Source organism: Lithobates pipiens, unplaced genomic scaffold (assembly GCF_037356315.1).
Source record: "Lithobates pipiens isolate NorthernLeopardFrog02 unplaced genomic scaffold, aLitPip1_a1.2 Scaffold_111, whole genome shotgun sequence".
Classification (NCBI taxonomy): Eukaryota; Metazoa; Chordata; class Amphibia; order Anura; family Ranidae; genus Lithobates; species Lithobates pipiens.
Genome location: NW_027507698.1, coordinates 356,774 through 382,412, shown reverse-complemented (window position 1 = coordinate 382,412; position 25,639 = coordinate 356,774). Strand labels below are relative to the sequence as shown.

The following is a 25,639-nucleotide window of genomic DNA, read 5'->3' as shown; positions in this document are numbered from 1 at the left end:
TGCGCCACAAGGCGGGTTAAATACCAGCAAATGAAGCACCATGTATGCAATCTTATTATGTGGCGCTACCTTACTTCTACTATTTGGAAAATACAATATTCAATAAAGAACAATAATAACATTCAATATTCCATAACTTATATAATAAAGTGCAAGTAGTGATATAAAGTGCAAAACAGCTGAAATATCCGTGCACACACACAATGATTGTTGTGCAAATAAATATCAATAAAGTGCAAATATGCTGAAAAATAATCAATATTGACAAAAAAGTGTAGAATTTGATCTTAATTGTTTTATATTTAATTATTAAGTTTATATTTTTTCTCTCATGGCTTAATGTAGTGGTCTTCCTAGAGCTGATATTTTATTTTATTTTTAAATTTTAAATGTTAATTTGACATTCATTTTTTTATAATGCTAATATATTCCAATGATATTTACTATCAAATAGATTTTTGGTCCTAATATTGATAGAGCAATAGAAAATCACCTAAGACAAATTAAAGTTGTTTTACTATAAGCCCACTAGATGGCATTGCTGAGAGTCGAATGAATTGATGTTGATATAGTGACTTGTCCAACAAGATACACATATACTATAATATATGTCCACTAGATGGCAATAATGATGGATGCTAAATAAATCACATTAAAGAAAAGATGCAATAATTTCTTTCACCACTAGATGTCTCTTTAGTCTCTCTAGTATATAATGGATGATTCCTTTAGTTATATATTATCTAGAGATGTTATCTTAATTGTTTGTTTTCTTTAAAATGGCTGCTGGCGGAGACATTGTCTCCGCCAGCCGCAGACCTCTAGCGGCCGGCGGCGAAAATCCGTGAAAAAACTAATTTCCCGGGACAAAATTAAATCGGGACAAGGGTCCTAATCCCAGGAATGTCTGATCCCGAAAGCCGCTGAGCAGGGACCGATCTGATCCCGAGAGCAGCCGCGTGGGGACCAATCAGATCCCAAGCACCACCAAGCAGGGACCGATCAGATCCCAAGCACCACCAAGCAGGGACCGATCAGATCCCAAGCACCGCCGAGCGGGGACAGATCAGATCCCGAGCACCACCGAGCGGGGACCGATCAGATCCCGAGCACCACCGAGCGGGGACCGATCAGATCCCGAGCGCCGCTGAGCTGGGACCGGTCTGATCCTGAGCACCACTGAGCGGGGACTGGGGACCGTTCTGATCCCGAGCGCCACAGAGTGGGGACCGTTCTGATCCCGAGCGCCGCAGAGCGGGGACCGATCTGATCCTGAGCACTACCGAGTGGGGACCGATCTGATCCCGAGCACCACCGAGCGGGGACCGATCTGATCCCGAGCACCACCGAGCGGGGACCGATCTGATCCCGAGCACCACCGAGCGGAGACCGATCTGATCCCGAGCACCACCGAGCGGGGACCGATCTGATCCCGAGCACCACCGAGCGGAGACCGATCTGATCCCGAACACCACCGAGCGGGGACCGATCTGATCCCGAGCACCACCAAGCGGGGACTGATCAGAACCCGAGCACCACCGAGCGGGGACTGATCAGATCCCAAGCGCTGCCGAGCTGGGACCGGTCTGATCCTGAGCACCACCGAGCGGTGACCGATCAGATCCCAAGCGCAGCCGAGCAGGGACCGATCAGATCCCGAGCACTGCCGAGCTGGTACCAGTCTGATCCCGAGCGCCACTGTGCGGGGACTGTTCTGACCTCGAGCATCGCAGAGTGGGACCGTTCTGATCCCGAGCGCCACAGAGCAGGGACCGTTCTGGTTACGAGCGCCGCAGAGTGGGGACTGTTCTGATCCCAAGCGTCACAGAGCGGGGAGCGCTCTGATCCCGAGCGCCACCGAGCGGGGACCGTTCTGATCCCCAGCGCCACCAAGTATGGCCGAGTCACATAGCAGGTCCCACCTTTTTGAGTCAGGCATGCACAATTTTAATGTTAGCCACGAGCGCCGCCGAGCGGGGACCGTTCTGATCCCGAGCACCACCGAGCGGGGACCGATCTGATCCCGAGCACCACCGAGCGGAGACCGATCTGATCCCGAGCACCACCGAGCGGGGACCGATCTGATCCCGAGCACCACCAAGCGGGGACTGATCAGAACCCGAGCACCACCGAGCGGGGACTGATCAGATCCCAAGCGCTGCCGAGCTGGGACCGGTCTGATCCTGAGCACCACCGAGCGGTGACCGATCAGATCCCAAGCGCAGCCGAGCAGGGACCGATCAGATCCCGAGCACTGCCGAGCTGGGACCAGTCTGATCCCGAGCGCCACTGTGCGGGGACTGTTCTGACCTCGAGCATCGCAGAGTGGGACCGTTCTGATCCCGAGCGCCACAGAGCAGGGACCGTTCTGGTTACGAGCGCCGCAGAGTGGGGACTGTTCTGATCCCAAGCGTCACAGAGCGGGGAGCGCTCTGATCCCGAGCGCCACCGAGCGGGGACCGTTCTGATCCCCAGCGCCACCAAGTATGGCCGAGTCACATAGCAGGTCCCACCTTTTTGAGTCAGGCATGCACAATTTTAATGTTAGCCACGAGCGCCGCCGAGCGGGGACCGTTCTGATCCCGAGCACCACCGAGCGGGGACCGATCTGATCCCGAGCACCACCGAGCGGAGACCGATCTGATCCCGAGCACCACCGAGCGGGGACCGATCTGATCCCGAGCACCACCAAGCGGGGACTGATCAGAACCCGAGCACCACCGAGCGGGGACTGATCAGATCCCAAGCGCTGCCGAGCTGGGACCGGTCTGATCCTGAGCACCACCGAGCGGTGACCGATCAGATCCCAAGCGCAGCCGAGCAGGGACCGATCAGATCCCGAGCACTGCCGAGCTGGGACCAGTCTGATCCCGAGCGCCACTGTGCGGGGACTGTTCTGACCTCGAGCATCGCAGAGTGGGACCGTTCTGATCCCGAGCGCCACAGAGCAGGGACCGTTCTGGTTACGAGCGCCGCAGAGTGGGGACTGTTCTGATCCCAAGCGTCACAGAGCGGGGAGCGCTCTGATCCCGAGCGCCACCGAGCGGGGACCGTTCTGATCCCCAGCGCCACCAAGTATGGCCGAGTCACATAGCAGGTCCCACCTTTTTGAGTCAGGCATGCACAATTTTAATGTTAGCCACGAGCGCCGCCGAGCGGGGACCGTTCTGATCCCGAGCACCACCGAGCAGGGACCGATCTGATCCCGAGCACCACCGAGCGGGGACCGATCTGATCCCGAGCACCACCAAGCGGGGACCGATCTGATCCAAAGCACCACCGAGCGGGGACCGATCTGATCCCGAGCACCACCGAGCGGGGACCGATCAGATCCCAAGTGCAGCCGAGCAGAGACCGATCAGATCCCGAGCGCTGCCGAGCTGGGACCGATCAGATCCCGAGCGCCGCTGAGCAGGGACCGATCAGATCCCGAGCACTGCCGAGCTGGGACCAATCTGATCCTGAGCACCACTGAGCGGGGACCGATCTGATCCCGAGCACCACCGAGCAGGGACCGATCAGATCCCAAGTGCAGCCGAGCAGGGACCGATCAGATCCCGAGCGCTGCCGAGCTGGGACCAATCAGATCCCGAGCGCTGCCGAGCTGGGACCAATCTGATCCTGAGCACCACTGAGCGGGGACTGATCTGATCCCGAGCACCACCGAGCAGGGACCGATCAGATCCCAAGCGCAGCCGAGCAGGGACCGATCAGATCCCGAGCGCTGCCGAGCTGGGACCGGTCTGTTCCCGAGCGCCACTGAGTGGGGACCGATCTGATCCCGAGCGCCGCAGAGCGGGGACCATTCTGATTACGAGCGCCGCAAAGTGGGACCATTCTGATCCCGAGCGCCGCAGAGCAGGGACCGTTCTGATCCCCAGCGCCACCAAGTATGGCCGAGTCACATAGCAGGTTCCACCTTTTGGAGTCAGGCATGCACAATTTTAATGTTAGCCACGAGCGCAGCAGAGCGGGAACTGTTCTGATTCCGAGCGCAGCTGAGTGGGGACCGATCTGATCCTGAGTGGCGCCGAGCGGGGACTGATCAGATCCCGAGCATGCCTGACAACCAGGGCTTTTTGGGGACCCATTCGGGGCTCCAGCCCCCCCTCCCCCGACACCACTGTCTACAATGTATATGCATCTCTCAGGTAGTAAGAAACATCTGGAACAGGTACTTGTTGTACCCCCACCTGCCCACCTCCGACCGCACTGACCGTCTTTGTCCATGTACGGATGGACGCTCACCATCATCTACTGAGAGCTCACATATTATCTCACCTGGCTTCATTCTGTCTCTAATACATTCCCTATTTATCACCCGTTCATAAATACTTCTTACAGCCAACAAACCCCACACTGGGGATGATGGGGGTCCGCCATGTATCAGTAATGATTGTCTATTCATTGATGATTTATTGGTAGAATAATGGAGAGTATAGGGGAGTCAGAGGAGATTCCTCAATGATCTTTATGGAGATGAGCTCAGGGGTGTTCAGATACAAGTCCCAACCCACCCGAGATCATCGCCACTGCAGACCACCAATCACCAGCAGCTGAAGATTTCCCTACAGCCTCACATAAATACACCACCTGTATACATGCAGATACAGGGCAGGCAATGCCTTCATGGCTTATGATTGGTGGTCTGCAGTGCCACCTCCTGGTGGGATAGCTCAGTTGGGTTTGGACCAATACCTGAACACACCTGAGCTCAGTCCTAGATCTCAGATGCTGTGGCAACATTTGGTGAAGCCCAGGAAGACCCCGGAGGTCTCGGAGGAATCTAATCTGAACATTACTGGTTCCCTATAGAGCAATATGAATTATATGAGGGGGGAGGGGAGTACACTGTGACCTGACTGGGATCTGTATTCTGTCTGTGCAGGAAATGTTCAGGAGGAAATATTCACCCGGCCGGGATCTGACCTTCTCATCCCCATCAGAATCCATCTCACCCTCAACCATACAGATACAAGGAGATGTGACGGGATTGAATGGAGATATAAACCCCCAACCAGAGATGAGAGCAGCAGAATATTTCAACACAGGGGATGTACACTAAGAAAACCTGAGAACACAACCCTCCCCAATATAAGATTATCAGAGAATGGAAGTCTCATCATATCCAATGTGACTCCGGAGAATGACGGGATGTACAGTGTGGAAATACACAACTCTACAGGACACCGTATACAGACTGATTATTACACCGTCCATGTAGAAGGTAAGTCCACCCAACCCCCACCCCCAGTCCTAGCAGTGTCCTCCCCGCTCCGTGTCTTTATATACACCGTCCATGTAGAAGGCAAGTCCACCCAACCCCCACCCCCAGTCCTAGCAGTGTCCTCCCCGCTCCGTGTCTTTATATACACCGTCCATGTAGAAGGTAAGTCCATCCAACCCCCACCCCCAGTCCTAGCAGTGTCCTCCCCGCTCCGTGTCTTTATATACACCGTCCATGTAGAAGGCAAGTCCACCCAACCCCCACCCCCAGTCCTAGCAGTGTCCTCCCCACTCCGTGTCTTTATATACACCGTCCATGTAGAAGGTAAGTCCACCCAACCCTCACCCCCAGTCCTAGCAGTGTCCTCCCCGCTCCATGTCTTTATATACACCGTCCATGTAGAAGGTAAGTCCACCCAACCCCCACCCCCAGTCCTAGCAATGTCCTCCCCGCTCCGTGTCTTTATATACACCGTCCATGTAGAAGGTAAGTCCACCCAACCCCCACCCCCAGTCCTAGCAGTGTCCTCCCCGTTCCGTGTCTTTATATACACCGTCCATATAGAAGGTAAGTCCATCCAACCCCCACCCCCAGTCCTAGCAGTGTCCTCCCCGCTCCGTGTCTTTATATACAAATCTTACCACTAATGCTTTTTTGTTTGAATATAAAATGAAAATCCCAAAGATAAACGAGGCGTCTGTTGCTGAGGGCAGAACCGTCTTTGAAAAATCCCTGCAGTTTTCTTCCTGTTGACGTCATCTGCCCAATGGCAGACTGAATGGAATCTTGAAGCTTTATTAACAAAAGAGGGTGGGGGTGGGGTGAAACTATTAAACTTGTGCAATTAGTTTAGTTCCAAATTCGTTTTTTAACAAATTTTGACAAATTCATTAATTCTGACATTTCCAAATTTTTGAATTTCTGAATTTTCACATTTAAGAATTTCCAAATTTCAAATTTAAGAATTTTCTAATTTTGGAATTTCAAAATTTGGAAATTTGAAATTTCAGAAACTGGAAAATTCGAAATTCCGTAAATTTGACAATTCTAAAATGAGCAAATTTGAAAATCCAAGAATAAGAGAGAGATTCTGAAAGTTCAAAAGACTGAAGATCAGAAAATTTTGAAAAACCCAAATTCTCCACCAGCTTCACTTTGTTGTCGGAAACGTCCGATCGCGTGTACACGAGTCCGTCGCACAAAAGCTCACGACGCGTGCTCGGAATGAAGCAGAAGGAGCCGCACTGGCTGTTGAACTTCCTTTTTCTCGGGTCGTCGTACGTCTTGTACGTCCCGCGTTCCCACCTTCGGGTTTTTGGCCCAACATTTGTGTGAGCGTGTGTATGGAAGACAAGTTTGAGCCAACATCCTTCGGAAAAAAATCCACGGTTTTGTGGGAAAGTCCGATCGTGTGTACGCAACATCAGTGTTTTTTTATGTACTCTTTACTTTTTTTGTTGTTGTAAACGAGTAGAGGTACGATGTATCCCATACTCATTGACATAGGTGGAAGACAGTACCCGGGTACCCCACTATTGTTAAAGATGCTTTCCCCCGGCAGACATCCACAACCACTGGGCCAAGGTGTCCTCATCAACATGGGGATATGGTTCTATGCCGGGGGGGTTCTCCTTGGCAAGATATGCCCTTAGAAAATAAAAGAATAGAAAATAATAGAATACAATAGCAAAAATTTTTATTGAACAGAAGAAAATAGAATAGAAGTAAATAGAAAGCATATAGCCATCATCCAAAATTTTCATTTTGAGTTTCAAATTTCAAAATTAGAATTTCGAATACAATAAAATAGAAAGGATATGCCTGTCTTCCGAAATTCAAACGTAGAATATAATAAAATACAATAAAATAGAGAGTATAGTCATCTTCTGAAATTCTAATTTTGAATAGAATAGAATCAAATCGAAAGAATATAGCCGTCTTCCGAAATTTTAATAAAATAATATAAAACAGAAAGAATATAGCTGTCTTCCGAAATTCAAACTTAGAATAGAATAGAATAATATAAAATAGAAAGAATATCTTCCAAAATTTGATTTTGAGTTTCAAAATTCAAAATTAATATTTCAAATACGATACAATAGAATATGAATATACCTGTCTTCCGAAATTCAAACGTAGAATTTAATAAAATAGAAAGAATATAGTAATCTTCTGAAATTCAAATTTTGAATAGAATAGAATCAAATCGAAAGAATATAGCTGTCTTCCAAAATTTGAATAAAATAATCTAAAATAGAAAGAATATAGCTGTCTTCTGAAATTCAAACTTAGAATAAAATAATATAAAATAGAAAGAATATAGGCATCTTCAAAAATTTGATTTTGAGTTTCAAAATTCGAAATTAGAATTTTGAATACGATAAAATAGAAAGAATATAGTCGTCTTCTGAAATTCAAATTGTGAGTAGAATAGAATAAAATAAAATACAGTATAGCCATCTTCCAAAATCAGATTTAAAAAAATTCTAATTTTGAATGGAATAGAAAAAAATAGAAAGAATACAGCCCTCATCCAAAATTCTAATTTTAAATAGAATGAAACAGAAAGCATATAGCCGTCTTCTGAAGTTTGAATTTTGAAATTCTAATTTTGTATAGACTAAAATAAAATAGAAAGAATATAGCTGTCTTATGAAATTCTGGTTTAGAATAGAAAAGAATATTCAAATTCCAAACATACAATATCGAATAGAATATAATAAAATATAAAAAATATAGCTGTCTTCTAATATACAAATTCCAAAAAGAATAAAATAGAAAATAAAGGAATACACTAGAATAGAAAATAAATTATTAGAATAGAATAAAATAGAATATAGTCGTCTTCCAAAATTTGAATTTTGAATTTCAAAATTCAAATTTCGAATTTTGAATAGAATAAAATAGAAAGAATATTGCTGTCTTTTGAAATTCAAATTTCAAATAGAATAGCATTAAATAGAAAGAATATAGCTGTCTCCCAAAATTCTGGTTTAGAATAGAAAAGAATATTCAAATTTCAAACATAAAATATTGAATAGAATAGACATGTGCAGAGTGAAATATTTTGTTTCGGGATTTCGTTTTCGTCCGAAAAATACATTTATTTAGTTACTCCCTAAATTAGTTTTTATTTATTTTGTTTTTCGTTCAAAAATTGCATTCGTCCGAAAATCCACATGAATTACGGTCGAATCTGTCTTTGAAGGCTTATGGTGTCTGTCGAATATATAAAGAAGATTCGATGGAGCTGCTAAACTCTATATAGCATACTTCTTAGAACCCTATTAAAGTCTATGGGACTCGAACGTTCAAAATCTAAAGTGCTCATTTTAAAGGCTAATATGCAAGTTATTGTCCTAAAAAGTGTTTGGGGACCCGGGTCCTGCCCCAGGGGACATGGATCAATGCAAAAAAAAGTTTTAAAAACTGCAGTTTTTTCGGGAGCAGTTATGATTAAAGTGAAACAATAAAAGTGTAATATTCCTTTAAATTTCGTACCTGGGGGGTGTCTATAGTATGCCTGTGAAGGGGCGCATGTTTCCCGTGCTTAGAACTGTCCCTGCACAAAGTATCATTTCTGCAGGAAAAAAAAGTCATTTTAAAATCACTCGCAGCTATTATGAATTGTCGGCTCCGTAATACAGAGAACACTCATTGAAAGTCTTGATAAAAAAAAAAAAAAGCGTGGGGTTCCCCCAAATTCAATTACCAGGCCCTTCAGGTGTGGTATGGATATTAAGGGGAACTCCACGTCAAATTTAAAACAAAAAATTTACGTGGGTGTCCCCTTAAAAATCCATACCAGACCCTTTATCCAAGCACACAACCTGGCAGGCCGCAGGAAAAGAGGGGGGGAGGAGAGAGAGCCCCCCCCCCTCCTGAACCGTACCAGGCTACATGCCCTCAACATTGGGAGGATGCTTTGGGGTCCCCTCCAAAGCACCATGTCCCCATGTTGATGGGGACAAGGGCCTCATCCCCACAACCCTGACCGGTGGTTGTGGGGGTCTGCGGGCGGGGAGCTTATCAGAATCTGGAAGCCCCCTTTAACAAGGGGACCCCCAGATCCCAGCCCCCCCCCGTTTGAAATGGTAAGGGCCTACCATTTCACAAAGAAAGTGTAAAAAATAGTTAAATAAGACAAAGACACTTTTGAAAAATTCCTTTATTAAAAATAATAGTGTTCTCTGTATTACGGAGCCGACAATTCATTATAGCCGCAAGTGATTTCAAATGACTTTTTTTCCTACAGAAATAACACTTTGTGCAGGGACAGTTCTAAGCACGGGAAACATGCGCCCCTTCACAGGCATACTATAGACACCCACCAGGTATGAAATTTAAAGGAATATTACACTTTTATTTTTTCACTTTAATCATTATTAAAATCACTGCTCCCGAAAAAACGGCCATTTTTAAAACTATTTTTTGCATTGATCCATGTCCCCTGGGGCAGGACCCGGGTCCCCAAACACTTTTTAGGACAGTAACTTGCATATTAGCCTTTAAAATTAGCACTTTAGAATCTTTTCTCTCTGTCAATTTTTTTCTCTATATAATCTTGGACTAATAGAGGTAAGGTTAGGCACTCTTACCGGGCTCTTACCCTCTGGAGAGCCGCCTCTTATCCTCTGGAGACCAGAGCTCTTACCCTCTGGAGACCGGAGCTCTTACCCTCTGGAGACCGGAGCTCTTACCCTCTGGAGACCGGAGCTCTTACCCTCTGGAGACCGGAGCTCTTAAACTCTGGAGACCAGACTCTTACCCTTTGGAGACCGGGCTCCTACCCTCTAAAGACCGGGCTCTTACCCTCTGAAGACTGGGCTCTTACACCCTGGAGACCGGAGCTCTTACACTCTGGAGACCGGGCTCTTACACTCTGGAGACCGGGCTCTTACACTCTGGAGACCGGGCTCTTACACTCTGGAGACCGGGCTCTTACCCTCTGGAGACCGGGCTCTTACCCTCTGGAGACCGGGCTCTTATCCTCTGAAAACCTGGCTCTTACCCTCTGGAGAGTCGGCTCTTACCCTCAGCAGAGCACGTGTGATCATGATTCAGTTCAAAAAGTGGATGGAGTTGGGAGTTCACTCACTGTGAATTTGAGCTCCCAGTCCGTGGTGTGGAATACGGGATCATGGAGGTAATGTCATTGACCAGGTATGGTCATGTCTATATGTGGGCAATGATGTCAGCCAGATTACCCTGCCCCTTTGTATGCATTCCACAGTGAGGACCAGCAGCAATCATTTGTGGTCAGGATTGGACATGTTGGAGTGTTTTTTTTTCCAGCAGATCATTGAGTGTTATTTATTGTGAATGATGAGAATAGGCTTCACTGGAAGACTTGATTGGCCATGGGGTTTACATTGGGGGACTGTTTATTTTGTTTTGGGAGACTTGAGAGTTTTCGGGAACAGGTGGTGCACTGGGCGGGGTGCAAGGTCCTTTTAGGTCATATGGGCACTTACAAGGCATGGTGTAGGGACCCGTTTGAGGTACGGCTCCCTGTTGGTGTATGGGCACCTGCTAGTTGTCCCTGAGTTGGTGGTTTGGTGACTGGAGGACTGGTGACTAGCAGGTACGGTTCCGGTTTTTATGCCTATTGGGACCTTGGGCTTACTATCAAACAGATTTTTTGGTCCTAATAACTTTTTAAAGTGGATGAAAGTTAATTATTGCACTTTATATGGAAAATTCGATAGAGCAATAGAAAATCACCTGAGACAAATTAAAGTTGGTTTACTATAAGCCCACTAGATGGCATTGCTGAGAGTCGATAAATGAATTGATGTTGATATAGTGCAGTGATTCTCAACCAGGGTTCCTCCAGAGGTTGTAGGGGTTCCTTCAGAATTGGGCAATTTCTGCCTCTCAGTTAAGTTCTCACCGACACCATTGATCTTTTTAACTATCTGTAACTAGGTAATTCTTCCCAATGACCACAAGTGTAAGGACCATTCTTCCCACCAACCATCACACTAATGTATTATGAGTTGTAGATTTCTAATTTTTAGCAGAGGTTCCCCCGAGACTGGAGAACTATTTCAAGGGTTCCTCTGTGTTGAAAAGGTTGAGAAAGGCTGATATGGTGACTTGTCTAACAAGATACACATATACTATAATATATGTCCACTAGATGGCAATAATGATGGATGCTAAAAAAATCACATTAAAGAAAAGATGCAATAATTTCTTTCACCACTAGATGTCTCTTTAGCCCCTCTAGCATATAATGGATGATTCCTTTAGTTATATATTATGCACTATGTTAAATGCCTTTTTATTTTAATGTCTTAACCAGTTCCCACCCGGCCAATGCATATGTACGGCCGGGTCGGAGCCGTCTACTTCTGATAGGACGTTCAGGAACGTCCACCAGAAGGAGCGGGATTGCGCGTGCCCGCGCAGCGGCGCGATCCCGATGTGCGCGTGTCACCCGGACACGGCACATCTCAGATCGGCAGGGGGGCTCTGTGATTAGCCCTCCTGATCACATGACGGCCGTGTCCAATCACAGCCGTCATGTGATGTAAACAAACAGCCGGTTGCTAGGCAATCGGCTCCTCCTCTCCTCACACGGAAGTCATCGCTGAGGAGAGGAGAGCAGATCGCTGCAGCCGGCTGGTGATCAGTGAGTATGAGATGTTTTTTTATAGCTTTTTACTAACTGATCACCAGTCTAGTGTAATACACACAACACACCACACAGTATAAACACAGTCCCCACATATGTCTCCAAAACACACATGTCCCCAAAACATACATGTCCCCAAAACACACATGTCCCCAAAACACACATGTCCCCAAAACACACATGTCCCCAAAACATACATGTCCCCAAAACACACATGTCCCCAAAACACACATGTCCCCAAAACATACATGTCCCCAAATAATAAATACACATGTCCCTAATAATAAAACCATGTCCCCCACATATGTCCCACTAAAATCACATGTCCCAATGATTATCTGCACACATATGTCCTGATCACACAAACCAATTATTACACACTTAACGGAATTTTTTTTACCAAAATCATGTAGCAGAATATATTTTGGCTTAAATTTATGACAAAATTTGATTTTATTGGATTTCTTTTAAAATAGAAAAAAGAAAATATTGTTTTTTTTTCAAAATTTCCACTTTTTTTTGCGCTTATATCGCAAAAAATAAAAAACGGAGTTGTGAATAAATAACACCAAAATAAAGCTCTATTTATGCAAACAAAATGATAAAAATTTCATTCGGGTACAGTGTAGCACGACCGCGTAATTGTCACTGAAAGTGCGAGAAAGATGAAAGCTGAAAATTGGGCTGGGAAGGAAGGGGGCGAAAGTGCCCTGTATTGTAGTGGTTAAGGGGCAGTTTTAAAAATGTTTTTTATTTTTTTGGTGACTACAGGGGGGGGGGGGGGCGGCGCCCGGGTGCCCACTATGGACGGGCCGCCACTGATCTAACTGAAATTCACTGACCTACCTACCTGACATGCACTGACCTACCTGACCCGCACTGACCTACCTGACATACACTGATCTACCTGACCCGCACTGACCTACCTGACATACACTGATCTACCTGACCCGCATTAACCTACCTGACACACACTGACCTACCTACCTGACATGCACTGACCTACCTGACACACACTGACCTACCTACCTGACACACACTGACCTACCTACCCAACATACACTGACCTACACTGACTTACCTACCTAACATACACTGAGCTACCTATCTGATATACACTGACCTACCTGACACGCACTGAAATGCACTGACCCTACCTGACACGCACTGACCTACCTGACACACACTGACCTACCTACCTGACATGCACTGACCTACCTGACACACACTGACCTACCTACCCAACATACACTGACCTACCTACCCAACATACACTGACCTACACTGACTTACCTACCTAACATACACTGAAATACCTATCTGATATACACTGACCTACCTGACACGCACTGAAATGCACTGACCCTACCTGACATGCACTGACCTACCTGACACACACTGACCTACCTACCTGACATGCACTGACCTACCTGACACACACTGACCTACCTACCCAACATACACTGACCTACCTACCCAACATACACTGACCTACACTGACTTACCTACCTAACATACACTGAAATACCTATCTGATATACACTGACCTACCTGACACGCACTGAAATGCACTGACCCTACCTGACACGCACTGACCTACCTACCTGACATACACACACTGTTGTGTGTGTCCTGCAGCTCAGCTCAGCCGTGGTGTGCAAGGCAGCCAGAGGAGAGGGGGAGAGCCGCACGCCCGAGCGGGGATCGATGTGGTGCGGAGGCCTCATTCTAATTCCCACCTTCTGGAGCCGGCAGCACCTATGATGGACGTCACACATCCCACGGTGGATCACTGGGATGTCCATCATTGGCACTGCAGACTCCAAAAGGCAGGACCTGCTATGTGACTCGGCCTCACTTGGTGGCGCTCGAGATCAGATCGGTCCCCGCTCAGCAACACTTGGGATCAGATCGGTCCCCGCTCAGCAGCACTTGGGATCAGATCGGTCCCCGCTTGGGATCAGATCGGTCCCCGCTCAGCAACACTTGGGATCAGATCGGTCCCCGCTCAGCAGCACTTGGGATCAGATCGGTCCCCGCTCAGCAGCACTTGGGATCAGATCGGTCCACGCTCAGCAGCACTTGGGATCAGATCGGTCCCCGCTCAGCAGCACTTGGGATCAGATCGGTCCCCGCTCAGCAGCACTTGGGATCAGATCGGTCCCCGCTCAGCAGCACTTGGGATCAGATCGGTCCCCGCTCAGCAGCACTTGGGATCAGATCGGTCCCCGCTCAGCAGCACTTGGGATCAGATCGGTCCCCGCTCAGCAGCACTTGGGATCAGATCGGTCCCCGCTTGGGATCAGATCGGTCCCCGCTCAGCAACACTTGGTATCAGACCGGTCCCCGCTCAGCAGCACTTGGGATCAGATCGGTCCCCGCTCAGCAGCACTTGGTATCAGACCGGTCCCCGCTCAGCAGCACTTGGGATCAGATCGGTCCCCGCTCAGCAGCACTTGGGATCAGATTGGTCCCCGCTCAGCAGCACTTGAGATCAGATCGGTCTCCGCTCAGCAACACTTGGGATCAGATCGGTCCCCGCTCAGCAGCACTTGGGATCAGATCGGTCCCCGCTCAGCAGCACTTGGGATCAGATCGGTCTCCGCTCGGCGGCTCTTGGGATCAGAATGGTCCCCGCTCAGCAGCACTTGGGATCAGATCGGTCCCCGCTCAGCAGCACTTGGTATCAGATCGGTCCCCGCTCAGCAGCACTTGGGATCAGATCGGTCCCCGCTCAGCAGCACTTGGGATCAGATCGGTCCCCGCTCAGCAGCACTTGGTATCAGATCGGTCCCCGCTCAGCAGCACTTGGGATCAGATCGGTCCCCGCTCAGCAGCACTTGGGATCAGATCGGTCCCCGCTCAGCAGCACTTGGGATCAGATCGGTCCCCGCTCAGCAGCACTTGGGATCAGATCGGTCCCCGCTCGGCGGCTCTTGGGATCAGAATGGTCCCCGCTCTGCGGCACTCGTGGCTAACGTTAAAATTGTGCATGCCTGACACCCAGGGCTTTTCGGGGACCCAATCGGGACTCCAGCCCCCCCTCCCCCGACACCACTGTCTACAATGTATATGCATCTCTTAGACCAGGTAGTAAGAAACATCTGGAACAGGTACTCGTTTTACCCCCACCTGCCCACCTCCGACCGCACTGACCGTCTTTGTCCATGTATGGATGGACGCTCACCATCATCTACTGAGAGCTCACATATTATCTCACCTGGCTTCATTCTGTCTCTAATACATTCCCTATTTATCACCCGTTCATAAATACTTCTTACAGCCAACAAACCCCACACTGGGGATGATGGGGGTCCGCCATGTATCAGTAATGATTGTCTATTCATTGATAGTTTTATTATATAATAATGGAGAGTATAGGGGAGTCAGAGGAGATTCCTCAATGATCTGAGTGGAGATGAGCTCAGATGTGTTCAGATACAAGTCCCAACCCACCCGAGATCATCGTCACTGCAGACCACCAATCACCAGCAGCTGAAGATTTCCCTACAGCCTCACATAAATACACCCCCTGTATACATGCAGATACAGGGCAGGCAATGCCTTCATGGCTTATGATCGGCGGTCTGCAGTGCCACCTCCTGGTGGGATAGCTCAGTTGGGTTTGGACCAATATCTGAACACACCTGAGCTCAGTCCTAGATCTCAGATGCTGTGGCAACACTTGGTGAAGCCCAGGAAGACCCCGGAGATCTCGGAGGAATCTAATCTGAACATTACTGGTTCCCTATAGAGCAATATGAATTATATGAGGGGGGAGGGGAGTACACTGTGACCTGACTGGGATCTGTATTCTGTCTGTACAGGAAATGTTCTGGGTGTTCAGAAGGAAATAGTCACCCGGCCGGGATCTGACCTTCTCATCCCCATCAGAATCCATCTCACCCTCAACCATCCAGATAGATGGAGATGTGACCAGATTGAATGGAAATATAAACCCCCAACCAGAAAAGAGAGCAGAATATTTCAACACAAGGGATGTACACTAAGAAAATCTGAGAACACAACCCTCCCCAATATAAAGATATCAGAGAATGGAAGTCTCATCATATCCAATGTGACTCCGGAGGATGACGGGATGTACAGTGTGGATATACACATCTCTACAGGACGATTTATACAGAGAGATGATTACACCGTCCATGTAGAAGGTAAGTCCATCCAACCCCCACCCCTAGTCCTAGCAGTGTCCTCCCCGCTCCGTGTCTTTATATACACCCACCATGTAGAAGGTAAGTCCACCCAACCCCCACCCCCAGTCCTAGCAGTGTCCTCCCCGCTCCGTGTCTTTATATACACCGTCCATGTAGAAGGTAAGTCCACCCAACCCCCACCCCCAGTCCTAGCAGTGTCCTCCCCGCTCCGTGTCTTTATATACACTGTCCATGTAGAAGGTAAGTCCATCCAACCCCCACCCCCAGTCCTAGCAGTGTCCTCCCCGCTCCGTGTCTTTATATACACTGTCCATGTAGAAGGTAAGTCCATCCAACCCCCACCCCCAGTCCTAGCAGTGTCCTCCCCGCTCCGTGTCTTTATATACACTGTCCATGTAGAAGGTAAGTCCATCCAACCCCCACCCCCAGTCCTAGCAGTGTCCCCCCCGCTCCATGTCTTTATATACACCGTCCATGTAGAAGGTAAGTCCATCCAACCCCCACCCCCAGTCCTAGCAGTGTCCTCCCCGCTCCGTGTCTTTATATACACCGTCCATGTAGAAGGTAAGTCCATCCATCCCCCACCCCCAGTCCTAGCAGTGTCCTCCCCGCTCCGTGTCTTTATATACACCATCCATGTAGAAGGTAAGTCCACCCAACCCCCACCCCAGTCCTAGCAGTGTCCTCCCCGCTCCGTGTCTTTATATACACCATCCATGTAGAAGGTAAGTCCACCCAACCCCCACCCCAGTCCTAGCAGTGTCCTCCCCGCTCCGTGTCTTTATATACACTGTCCATGTAGAAGGTAAGTCCATCCAACCCCCACCCCCAGTCCTAGCAGTGTCCTCCCCGCGTCTTTATATACACCGTCCATGTAGAAGGTAAGTCCACCTAACCCCCACCCTCAGTCCTAGCAGTGTCCTCCCCGCTCCGTGTCTTTATATACACCGTCCATGTAGAAGGTAAGTCCACCCAACCCCCTCCCCCAGTCCTAGCAGTGTCCTCCCCGCTCCGTGTCTTTATATACACCGTCCATGTAGAAGGTAAGTCCACCCAACCCCCACCCCAGTCCTAGCAGTGTCCTCCCCGCTCCGTGTCTTTATATACACCATCCATGTAGAAGGTAAGTCCACCCAACCCCCACCCCAGTCCTAGCAGTGTCCTCCCCGCTCCGTGTCTTTATATACACTGTCCATGTAGAAGGTAAGTCCACCCAACCCCCACCCCCAGTCCTAGCAGTGTCCTCCCCGCGTCTTTATATACACCGTCCATGTAGAAGGTAAGTCCACCCAACCCCCACCCTCAGTCCTAGCAGTGTCCTCCCCGCTCCGTGTCTTTATATACACCGTCCATGTAGAAGGTAAGTCCACCCAACCCCCTCCCCCAGTCCTAGCAGTGTCCTCCCCGCTCCGTGTCTTTATATACACCGTCCATGTAGAAGGTAAGTCCATCCAACCCCCACCCCCAGTCCTAGCAGTGTCCTCCCCACTCCGTGTCTTTATATACACCGTCCATGTAGAAGGTAAGTCCATCCAACCCCCACCCCCAGTCCTAGCAGTGTCCTCCCCGCTCCGTGTCTTTATATACACCGTCCATGTAGAAGGTAAGTCCATCCAACCCCCATCCCCAGTCCTAGCAGTGTCCTCCCCGCTCCGTGTCTTTATATACACCGTCCATGTAGAAGGTAAGTCCATCCAACCCCCACCCCCAGTCCTAGCAGTGTCCTCCCCGCTCCGTGTCTTTATATACACCGTCCATGTAGAAGGTAAGTCCACCCAACCCCCACCCCCAGTCCTAGCAGTGTCCTCCCCGCTCCGTGTCTTTATATACAAATCTTACCACTAATGCTTTTTTGTTTGAATATAAAACGAAAATCCCAAAGATAAACGAGGCGTCTGTTGCTGAGGGCAGAACCTTCTTTGAAAATCCCTGCAGTTTTCTTCCTGTTGGCGTCATCTGCCCAATGGCAGACTGAATGGAATCTTGAAGCTTTATTAACAAAAGAGTGTGGGGGTGGGGTGAAACTATTACACATGTGCAATTCGTTTAATTCCTAATTAGTTCTTTAACAAATTTTGAAAAATTCATTAATTCTGACAATTTTTTTTCAATTTCTGAAATTTCTAATTTACGAATTTCAAATTTCAAATTTATGAATACTCAAATTTTGGAATTTCAAAATTTGGAGATTCCAAATTTCAGAAACTGGAAAATTCAAAATTTCAGAAATTCGAAAATTCCGTAAATTTGACAATTCTAAAATGAGCAAATTTGAAAATTCAAGAATAAGAGTGAAATTCTGAAAGTTCAAAAGACTGAAGATCTGAAAAATTTTGGAAAAACCCAAATTCTCTGCCAGCTTCACTTTGTTGTCGGAAACGTCCGATCACGTGTACACGAGTCCGTCGCACAAAAGCTCACGACGCGTGCTCGGAATGAAGCAGAAGGAGCCGCACTGGCTGTTGAACTTCCTTTTTCTCGGGTGGTCGTACGTCTTGTACGTCCCGCGTTCCCACCTTCGGAATTTTGGCCCAACATTTCTGTGACCTTGTGTATGGAATACAAGTTTGAGCCAACATCCTTCGGAAAAAAATCCACGGTTTTGTTGGAAAGTCTGATCATGTGTACGCGACATTAGTGTTTTTTTTATGTACTCTTTACTTTTTTGCTGTTGTAAACGAGTAGGGGTACGATGTATCTCATACTCATTGACATAGGTGGAAGACAGTACCCGGGTACCCCACTATTGTTAAAGAAGGCTTTCCCCGGCAGACCTCCACAACCACTGGGCCAAGGTGTCCTCATCAATATGGGGATATGGTTCTTTGCCGGGGGGGGGTTCTCCTTGGCAAGCTATGCCCTTATAAGGAGGGCATGTGGCCTGGTATGGTTCATGAGAAAGAGGGGTACACACTTGCCCCCCCCCCTTTCCTGACTAGCTAGGCTGCATGTTCAGATTGATGGTCAGGTGTAGATATATGGGAGACCCCACACACTTTTTTCTTGACTTCTGCATTGGGTTCCCCATGAAATTCCACACCAGACCTGAAGGGTACAGCATCCTGTTGGGGGTCTCCCCTTAACACATACACAAGACACTCATATAGATGAAAGGAATCCCTGGTTTGTTGACTTCCATGGGGTTTGAATTCGGCACCCGGGTGTGTTCAGCTCATCCCTTTACAATGTACGGAATATCTCTCACACAGCAGTAGCCATGTACAATGTTCTTAGAGCCGATCATCCAGATGAGATTGTACAGCGCTGTGTATGGGGGTCACATGACTGAAGAAAATAGGTGGAATGTTAGGGGGGAGATTTAATGTTTGGGGGAGGGGTGCACACCTGATTATAGGTATGGATGGGGGAGGGGCATGCTGTGTATGTATTGGTCTTGATCAGTGGAAATGATTGTCTCTCTCAGTTCCAGTATCGGGTCCGGATCTGAATGTCTCATGTCTCCAGAATGGCATCGCTGAGATCTCCTGCAGGGTGGAGGAGGGGACTAAGCCGAATATCAGTCTATCTGTGATTGGAGGATCCCAGGAGAGATATTCCACATCTGCCAATAACATTACAGCCATTGTGGGGTCCCCGGGGCCCTGGAACATCACCTGTACTGTGGAGAATGGGGTCAGCCGGTCGGAGGAGAGCAGAGCCGGGGTCACCTGTCCAGGTGAGTGGAGAGCAAAGGACACCTACAGAGCCATTTAAAGAGAGCAGGCAGAAGGGACAAGGGGTGGAGTCACTGATCTGGAAGGGTAGGAGGGTAGGGCAAAACAGATTAGCACAGAGCTCCACCTACTGACTGAAATAGAGAATATGAATATGAACCCACCTAAGATTGAGTAGGTTCCCCTGTTTCTGCCAAAACAGCACCGGCCAGTCCAGGCATGGACTCCACTAGACCTCTGAAGGTACGCTGTGGTATCTGCCACCAAGCCATCAGTAGCAGATCTTTTATGTCCTGTAAGCTGAGAGGTGGGTCCTCCATGGATTGGACTTTGGAGGCCAGGTCTACAAGTGGAACTCATTGTGTTCCTCAAACCATGCTTAAACCATTTTTTTTAAGGGTGGCAGGGAGCATTTTCCAGCTGAAAGAAGCCACTGCCATCAGGGAATACAATTTCCATGAAGGGTTGTACTTGGTCACCAACAATGTTTAGATAGATGGTTATGTATAAAGTAACATCCACATGAATGGCAGGAGCAAAGGTTTCCCAGCAGAACATTGTCCAAAGCATCACTGTCTCTGCTGGCTTATCTTCTTCCCATACTGTATCCTGATGCCGTTTCTTCCCTAGGTAAGTGATTACCCCGGCCATCCACATGATGTAAAAGAAAATACCATTCATCAGACCAGGCCACCTTCTTCCATTGCTCCATCCTCCAGTTCTGCTGCTCACATGCCCCTTGTAGGTGCTTTAAGCTGTGGATACGGGTCATCATGGCACCAGGTTGGGACTGGCCATAGGGCACACTAGGGACGCAAAAAAAGAGCTGCAAGGGTCCCCAACCACTGGGCCACAGACCGGTACCAGTCCGTGGCCTGTTAATGACCAGGCCACACAGCAGGAGGTAAGCTGTGACTGTGGTCTGGACAGGGCTAAGGCGGACCACGGTCACCGCTCACCTCCCGCTGTGTGCCAATGCCTGTACCTCCTCTCCTGGCTTTCCCGTCTCGTCAATGACGTCATCCTATCAGCAAAACAGGGGTGGGAGGAGCTGGAGATCTGCGCTGAGAGTGGGAGTCTTTTCATAATAAATAGCCATCCGCTTGTGTTAATATGATCCAGATCTTCAGCTCCTCCCACCTCCTGCTGATAGGAGGACATCGTGTGCGGGGTGGGAGACCCTGAAGAGGACACACAGAGGCGGAATCCTGCCTCTGCCGAGCTGAAGGTAGGACTGTGCAAGGGAGGCAGAGAGTGAAAGGGGGCATGACTGCAAGGGGCACTGTAAAGGGGCACTGCAATCATTACCATGCCCTTTTAGAGTGCATCCCCCTTTATATCGCAGTGCGGAGGACTGACTCCATGAATATCCCCTCACCAACCCCCCCGTCCCTGGAAAAATTGGCTTCTCAGCCCAAAATGCCCCTGCCTATTTATTGTCCCAATCTGGGCCTGATGGATACCCTGACTGGTCTGCGGCTACACAGCCCCATACACAACCCATTTTGCGATGCCATTGTAGCCAAATAATCAACGTTATTCAAATTTGGTCATTAGGATGGAGCTGCGTTAACATTGGCGTTGTGATGAACAAATTACCACATATAAATATATATCTGATAATTACTCCACACACCAAAAAGTGAAAAAGATGTAAAAATTAGTCCATAAGATGCAAAAAATAGGTGAATTCTTCAACTGACTTCAAACACCACCATAAATCCGTGCACCTCCACCATATAAAGTGCGTGCTTACCGGGAGGCAAACTGTTATAGGCCAATACCCAGCCGGGGCCTTTATCCAGGGAGTATAAAACAACAACTAAGGTATTCTTGATTGATGAGGTGAAAGTATGCAGCAAATGACCAGGGAGACTCGATCATTCAGTGGTCATAGATATAGACCAGGCATCACCCAGAACAGAAAGGAGCTCAGCATAGTGTAAATCGTATCATACAAAAATGCATTAAAGCTTAAAAAGTTGCCCTTACAAGAAGTAGGAAATAAAATATCAAGGTTTTAAAAGCCGGCCGGCTTGCGAACACCCGTCCACTCAGATAAACAACGCGATGGCACTCCCCCCGACGCACGTTTCGTCACACACTGACGTCGTCAGCGATCAGAATGTTTCGGCTGATTGGTGAACACACAGTTTTAATAGATTGATCTTAGGTTTTATTTTTCTACTCATGACAATAATAACATAACACTTCACATGTCCTTGAAGGCTTTTATTGTCAGTAAATGAATTGAACTCCTTCCTGTTCCTATGTAGAGCGCTGTCTAGAGTTTAGACTTTTTGAAGAACTTACATTCCCGTTCCAGCCTCTCCTTCTGTGATTTAATGTTCCCCATCAGTGCCGGAACCCTGGGATCATTTATGATGTGATCTCTGCTAGATTGACACACCGCTGGCTCCATCACCTGGTATGGACTTAAAGGGAAAGCCCTACGCCGAAAAAAACAGCTTGGGTGTCCACCCTAGGTCCATGTCAGACCCTTATTCGAGCACGCTACCTGGCCGGTCAGGAAAGGGGATGGGGACGAGCGAGCGCCCCCCCTCCTGAGCCATACCAGGCCGCGTGCCCTCAACATGGGGGGGTGCTTTGGGGAAGGGGGACCGCACCCCAAAGCACCTTGTCCCCATGTTGATAAGGACAAGGGCCTCTTCCTGACAACCCTGGCCGTTGGTTGTTGGGTCTGTGGGAGGGGGGCTTATCAGAAACCGGGAGCCCCTTTTTATAAGGGGACCAACAGATCCCGCCCCCCCATGTGAATGAGTACAATGTACCGCTACACATTCACTTGTGAAAAAGATGTAAGTAAAACACAACACACAAGGGTTTAAAATTTATTGCACAGCTCCGGGAATCTTTTTCCGTCTTGGGGGGTCTTCTCGCCGGACTCCTCCACTATCTTCTGCTCTTTTACTAGCTCTTTTACTAGCGGAGGAGCCCGGCTTTCTTCTTCGTCGCCGCCGCCCGGGGGTCTTCTTCCGACTTCGGGGGTCTTGTCCCCCTCTTTGGTTATTCTTGCCAGGCCTCCGCGCCTTCTTCCAGCTCTTTTACAAGCAGTGGCCCGGTCTTCTATCACCTCTGCCTTCTCTTCTTCTTGTTCTTTGTGTTCTTCTTCCTTGAGATGTTGACTGGACGCGCTCTCTGGCCGCAATGACAGGGACGCAGTGTGCGGCGACTTATATAGGGACATTGCCGGGTGATGTCCCCGCCCATTATGATGTCACAGTCCCCGAGGATGCTGGGACTGTGACATCATAATGGGCGGGGACATCACCTGTTACCCCGCCCATTGTCCCTATATAAGTCGCCGCGCAACACGTTCCTGTCATTATGGGCAGAGACAGCATCTCAAGGAAGAAGAGAAGAACAGAAGGCGGCAACAGAAGACCAGGCCACCGTCAGTAAAAGAGCTGGAATAAGGAGCGAAGGCCCAGCAAGAAGAACAGAAGAGGGGGACAAGACCCCCGAAGAGGGGGAGAAGACCCCTGAAGTCGTAAGACCCCCGGGCGGCGGTGACAAAGAAGAAAGCCTGGCTCCTCCGCTAGTAAAAGAGCAGAAGATAGCGGAGGAGTCCTGCGAGAAGACCCCCGGAGCTGTGCAATAAATTATTTTCAACCCTTGTGTGTTGTGTTTTATTTCCATTTTTTTCACAGGTGAATGGGTAGGGGTACATGGTACCCCAAAACGTATTCACATAGGGTGGGGGGCCGGTATCCGGGGGCCCCCTTATTAAAGGGGGTTTCCGGATTCTGATAAGTCCCCCGCCCGCAGATCCCGACGGCCAGGGTTGTCAGGAAGAGGCCCTTGTCCTCATCAACATGGGGACAAGGTGCTTTGGGGTGGGGGGCCGCGCAGCCCCTCTTCCCCAAAGCACTGCCCATGTTGAGGGCACGTGGCCTGGTACTGCTTAGGAGGGGGGGAGCGCTCGCTCGTCCCCACCCCTTTCCTGACCGGCCGGGCTGCGTGTTCGGATAAGGGTCTTATATGGACCTTGGGGGGACCCCCACGCCGTTTTTTCGGCGTAGGGCTTCCCCTTTAAGTCCATACTAGGTGACGGGGCCAGCGATGTGTCAATCTCGCCGCCGAAGGCGGCAACATTGACTTCCTTCGCTAGTCTCGGCTGCCTGGAGCCACGTTCAAAATGGACGGACTTTCCTCCGTGTGTGGGCAAGTCCATTCATTTCAAAAGTACGGCGGACTCCCGCCATAGTCCGGCGGACCTAGTCCTCTGGAAAAATCTGGTGTGTGGGCAGGTCCGCTCGTTCTGAAATTTGGCGGACTTTCCGGCGGTTTGTCCGCCGGATAGTCTGATCATGTGTACGCAACATAAGAGTATGAGTATGGAGTAATGACCAGTATTGGTGAAGGTTAGGAATTTAGGGCGGTTTCCACCGCTGCTCATGAAAATGCTACTTTTTTGTCTGTCTGAGATTTCTGTGTAGATAGCGAGTCTCTGATTCAGAACAAGCATGCGTCAAGTGAAGTCAGGGCAAAGTCAGAGCTCCCAAGCACTATACTGTATTCATTTCAGTGGGTCTTGTATTTAGAGGATCATCATGGCACCCAGGTATCTGGTCCATTCACGAGGAGAGGACAGCCCTCCATATCCCTAGAGGATCATTGTGATAAGTCTCAGTCTCTATGTCATTACTCTGACCAATCATATCCTGGCATTCTCTTCCCCCCAGTCCCCCTCTCTGACATCACTGTGAACCACACCTGTTTCCCGGATGGGAGCGCAGAGGCCGAATGTTCGGTGAAAGGATCAGATCCGCGTTATTCCTGGAGTTTGGATGGAAGATCCGTCTCCTCACACCGCCGGGTAACTCTTCATCCTCCGGTCTCCGGAACCCTCCACTGTGATGTCATCAATACCATCAATAATCTAAGTAGATCCATCAACATCTTCTGTGCAGGTGAGTGAGAGACCGAGACTAGACCGGGCAATTCATTTTGTTACCAATCAAAATCCTGACAACATTTTCCATATTCAGAGAATTTAATGTATCCAAAATTTCAAATCACAACACCGCAGTAATGAATTTCAACTGATCCAAAATAAATTATAATGAAGGAATTTGAAATGGAAACATATTACATTAAATACAGTAAGACATAAAAGTGAAACAAGATGATGATTCCTATGTAGGCGGCGTCATAGACTAGAATAACATAGAATAGAAAATAAAGGAATATAACAGAATACAAAAGAATAGAAAATAATAGAATAGAGAATAAATGAATACAATAGCAAAAACTTTTATTGAACACAAGAAAATAGAATAGAAGAAAATAGAAAGCATATAGCCATCTTCCAAAATTTTCATTTTGAGTTTCAAAATTCAAAATTAGAATTTCGAATACAATAAAATAGTAAGAATATACCTGTCTTCCGAAATTCAAACATAGAATATAATAAAATACAATAAAATAGAAAGAGTATAATCGTCTTATGAAATTCAAATTTTGAATAGAATAGAATCAAATTGAAAGAATATAGCCGTCTTTCGAAATTTTAATAAAATAATATAAAATAGAAAGAATATAGCTGTCTTCCGAAATTCAAACTTAGAATAGAATAATATAAAATAGAAAGAATATAGGCATCTTCCAAAATTTGATTTTGAGTTTCAAAATTCAAAATTAGAATTTTGAATACGATAAAATAGAAAGAATATAGTCGTCTTCTGAAATTCAAATTGTGGGTAGAATAGAATAAAATAGAATACAGTATAGCCATCTTCCAAAATCAGATTTTCAAAATTCTAATTTTGAATGGAATAGAATAAAATAGAAAGAATATAGCCGTCATCTGAAATTCTAATTTCAAATAGAATAGAATAAAATAAAATATAGTCATCTTCTGAAATTCTAATTTCAAATAGAATGAAATAGAAAGCACATA

The 25,639-nt window shown here is 47.8% G+C and overlaps 1 protein-coding gene across 1 annotated transcript in view; it reads left to right on the top strand.

The window, feature by feature from the left end:
- Window positions 1-25,639, top strand: part of LOC143961338 (uncharacterized) — a 115,072-nt gene that overhangs the window by 87,603 nt on the left and 1,830 nt on the right. The window contains exons 3-5 of the mRNA XM_077470603.1: window positions 4,889-5,227; window positions 19,467-19,718; window positions 24,423-24,650. Coding sequence (XP_077326729.1) covers window positions 4,889-5,227; window positions 19,467-19,718; window positions 24,423-24,650 — 819 coding nt within the window. The remainder of the gene's footprint in view (window positions 1-4,888; window positions 5,228-19,466; window positions 19,719-24,422; window positions 24,651-25,639) is intronic.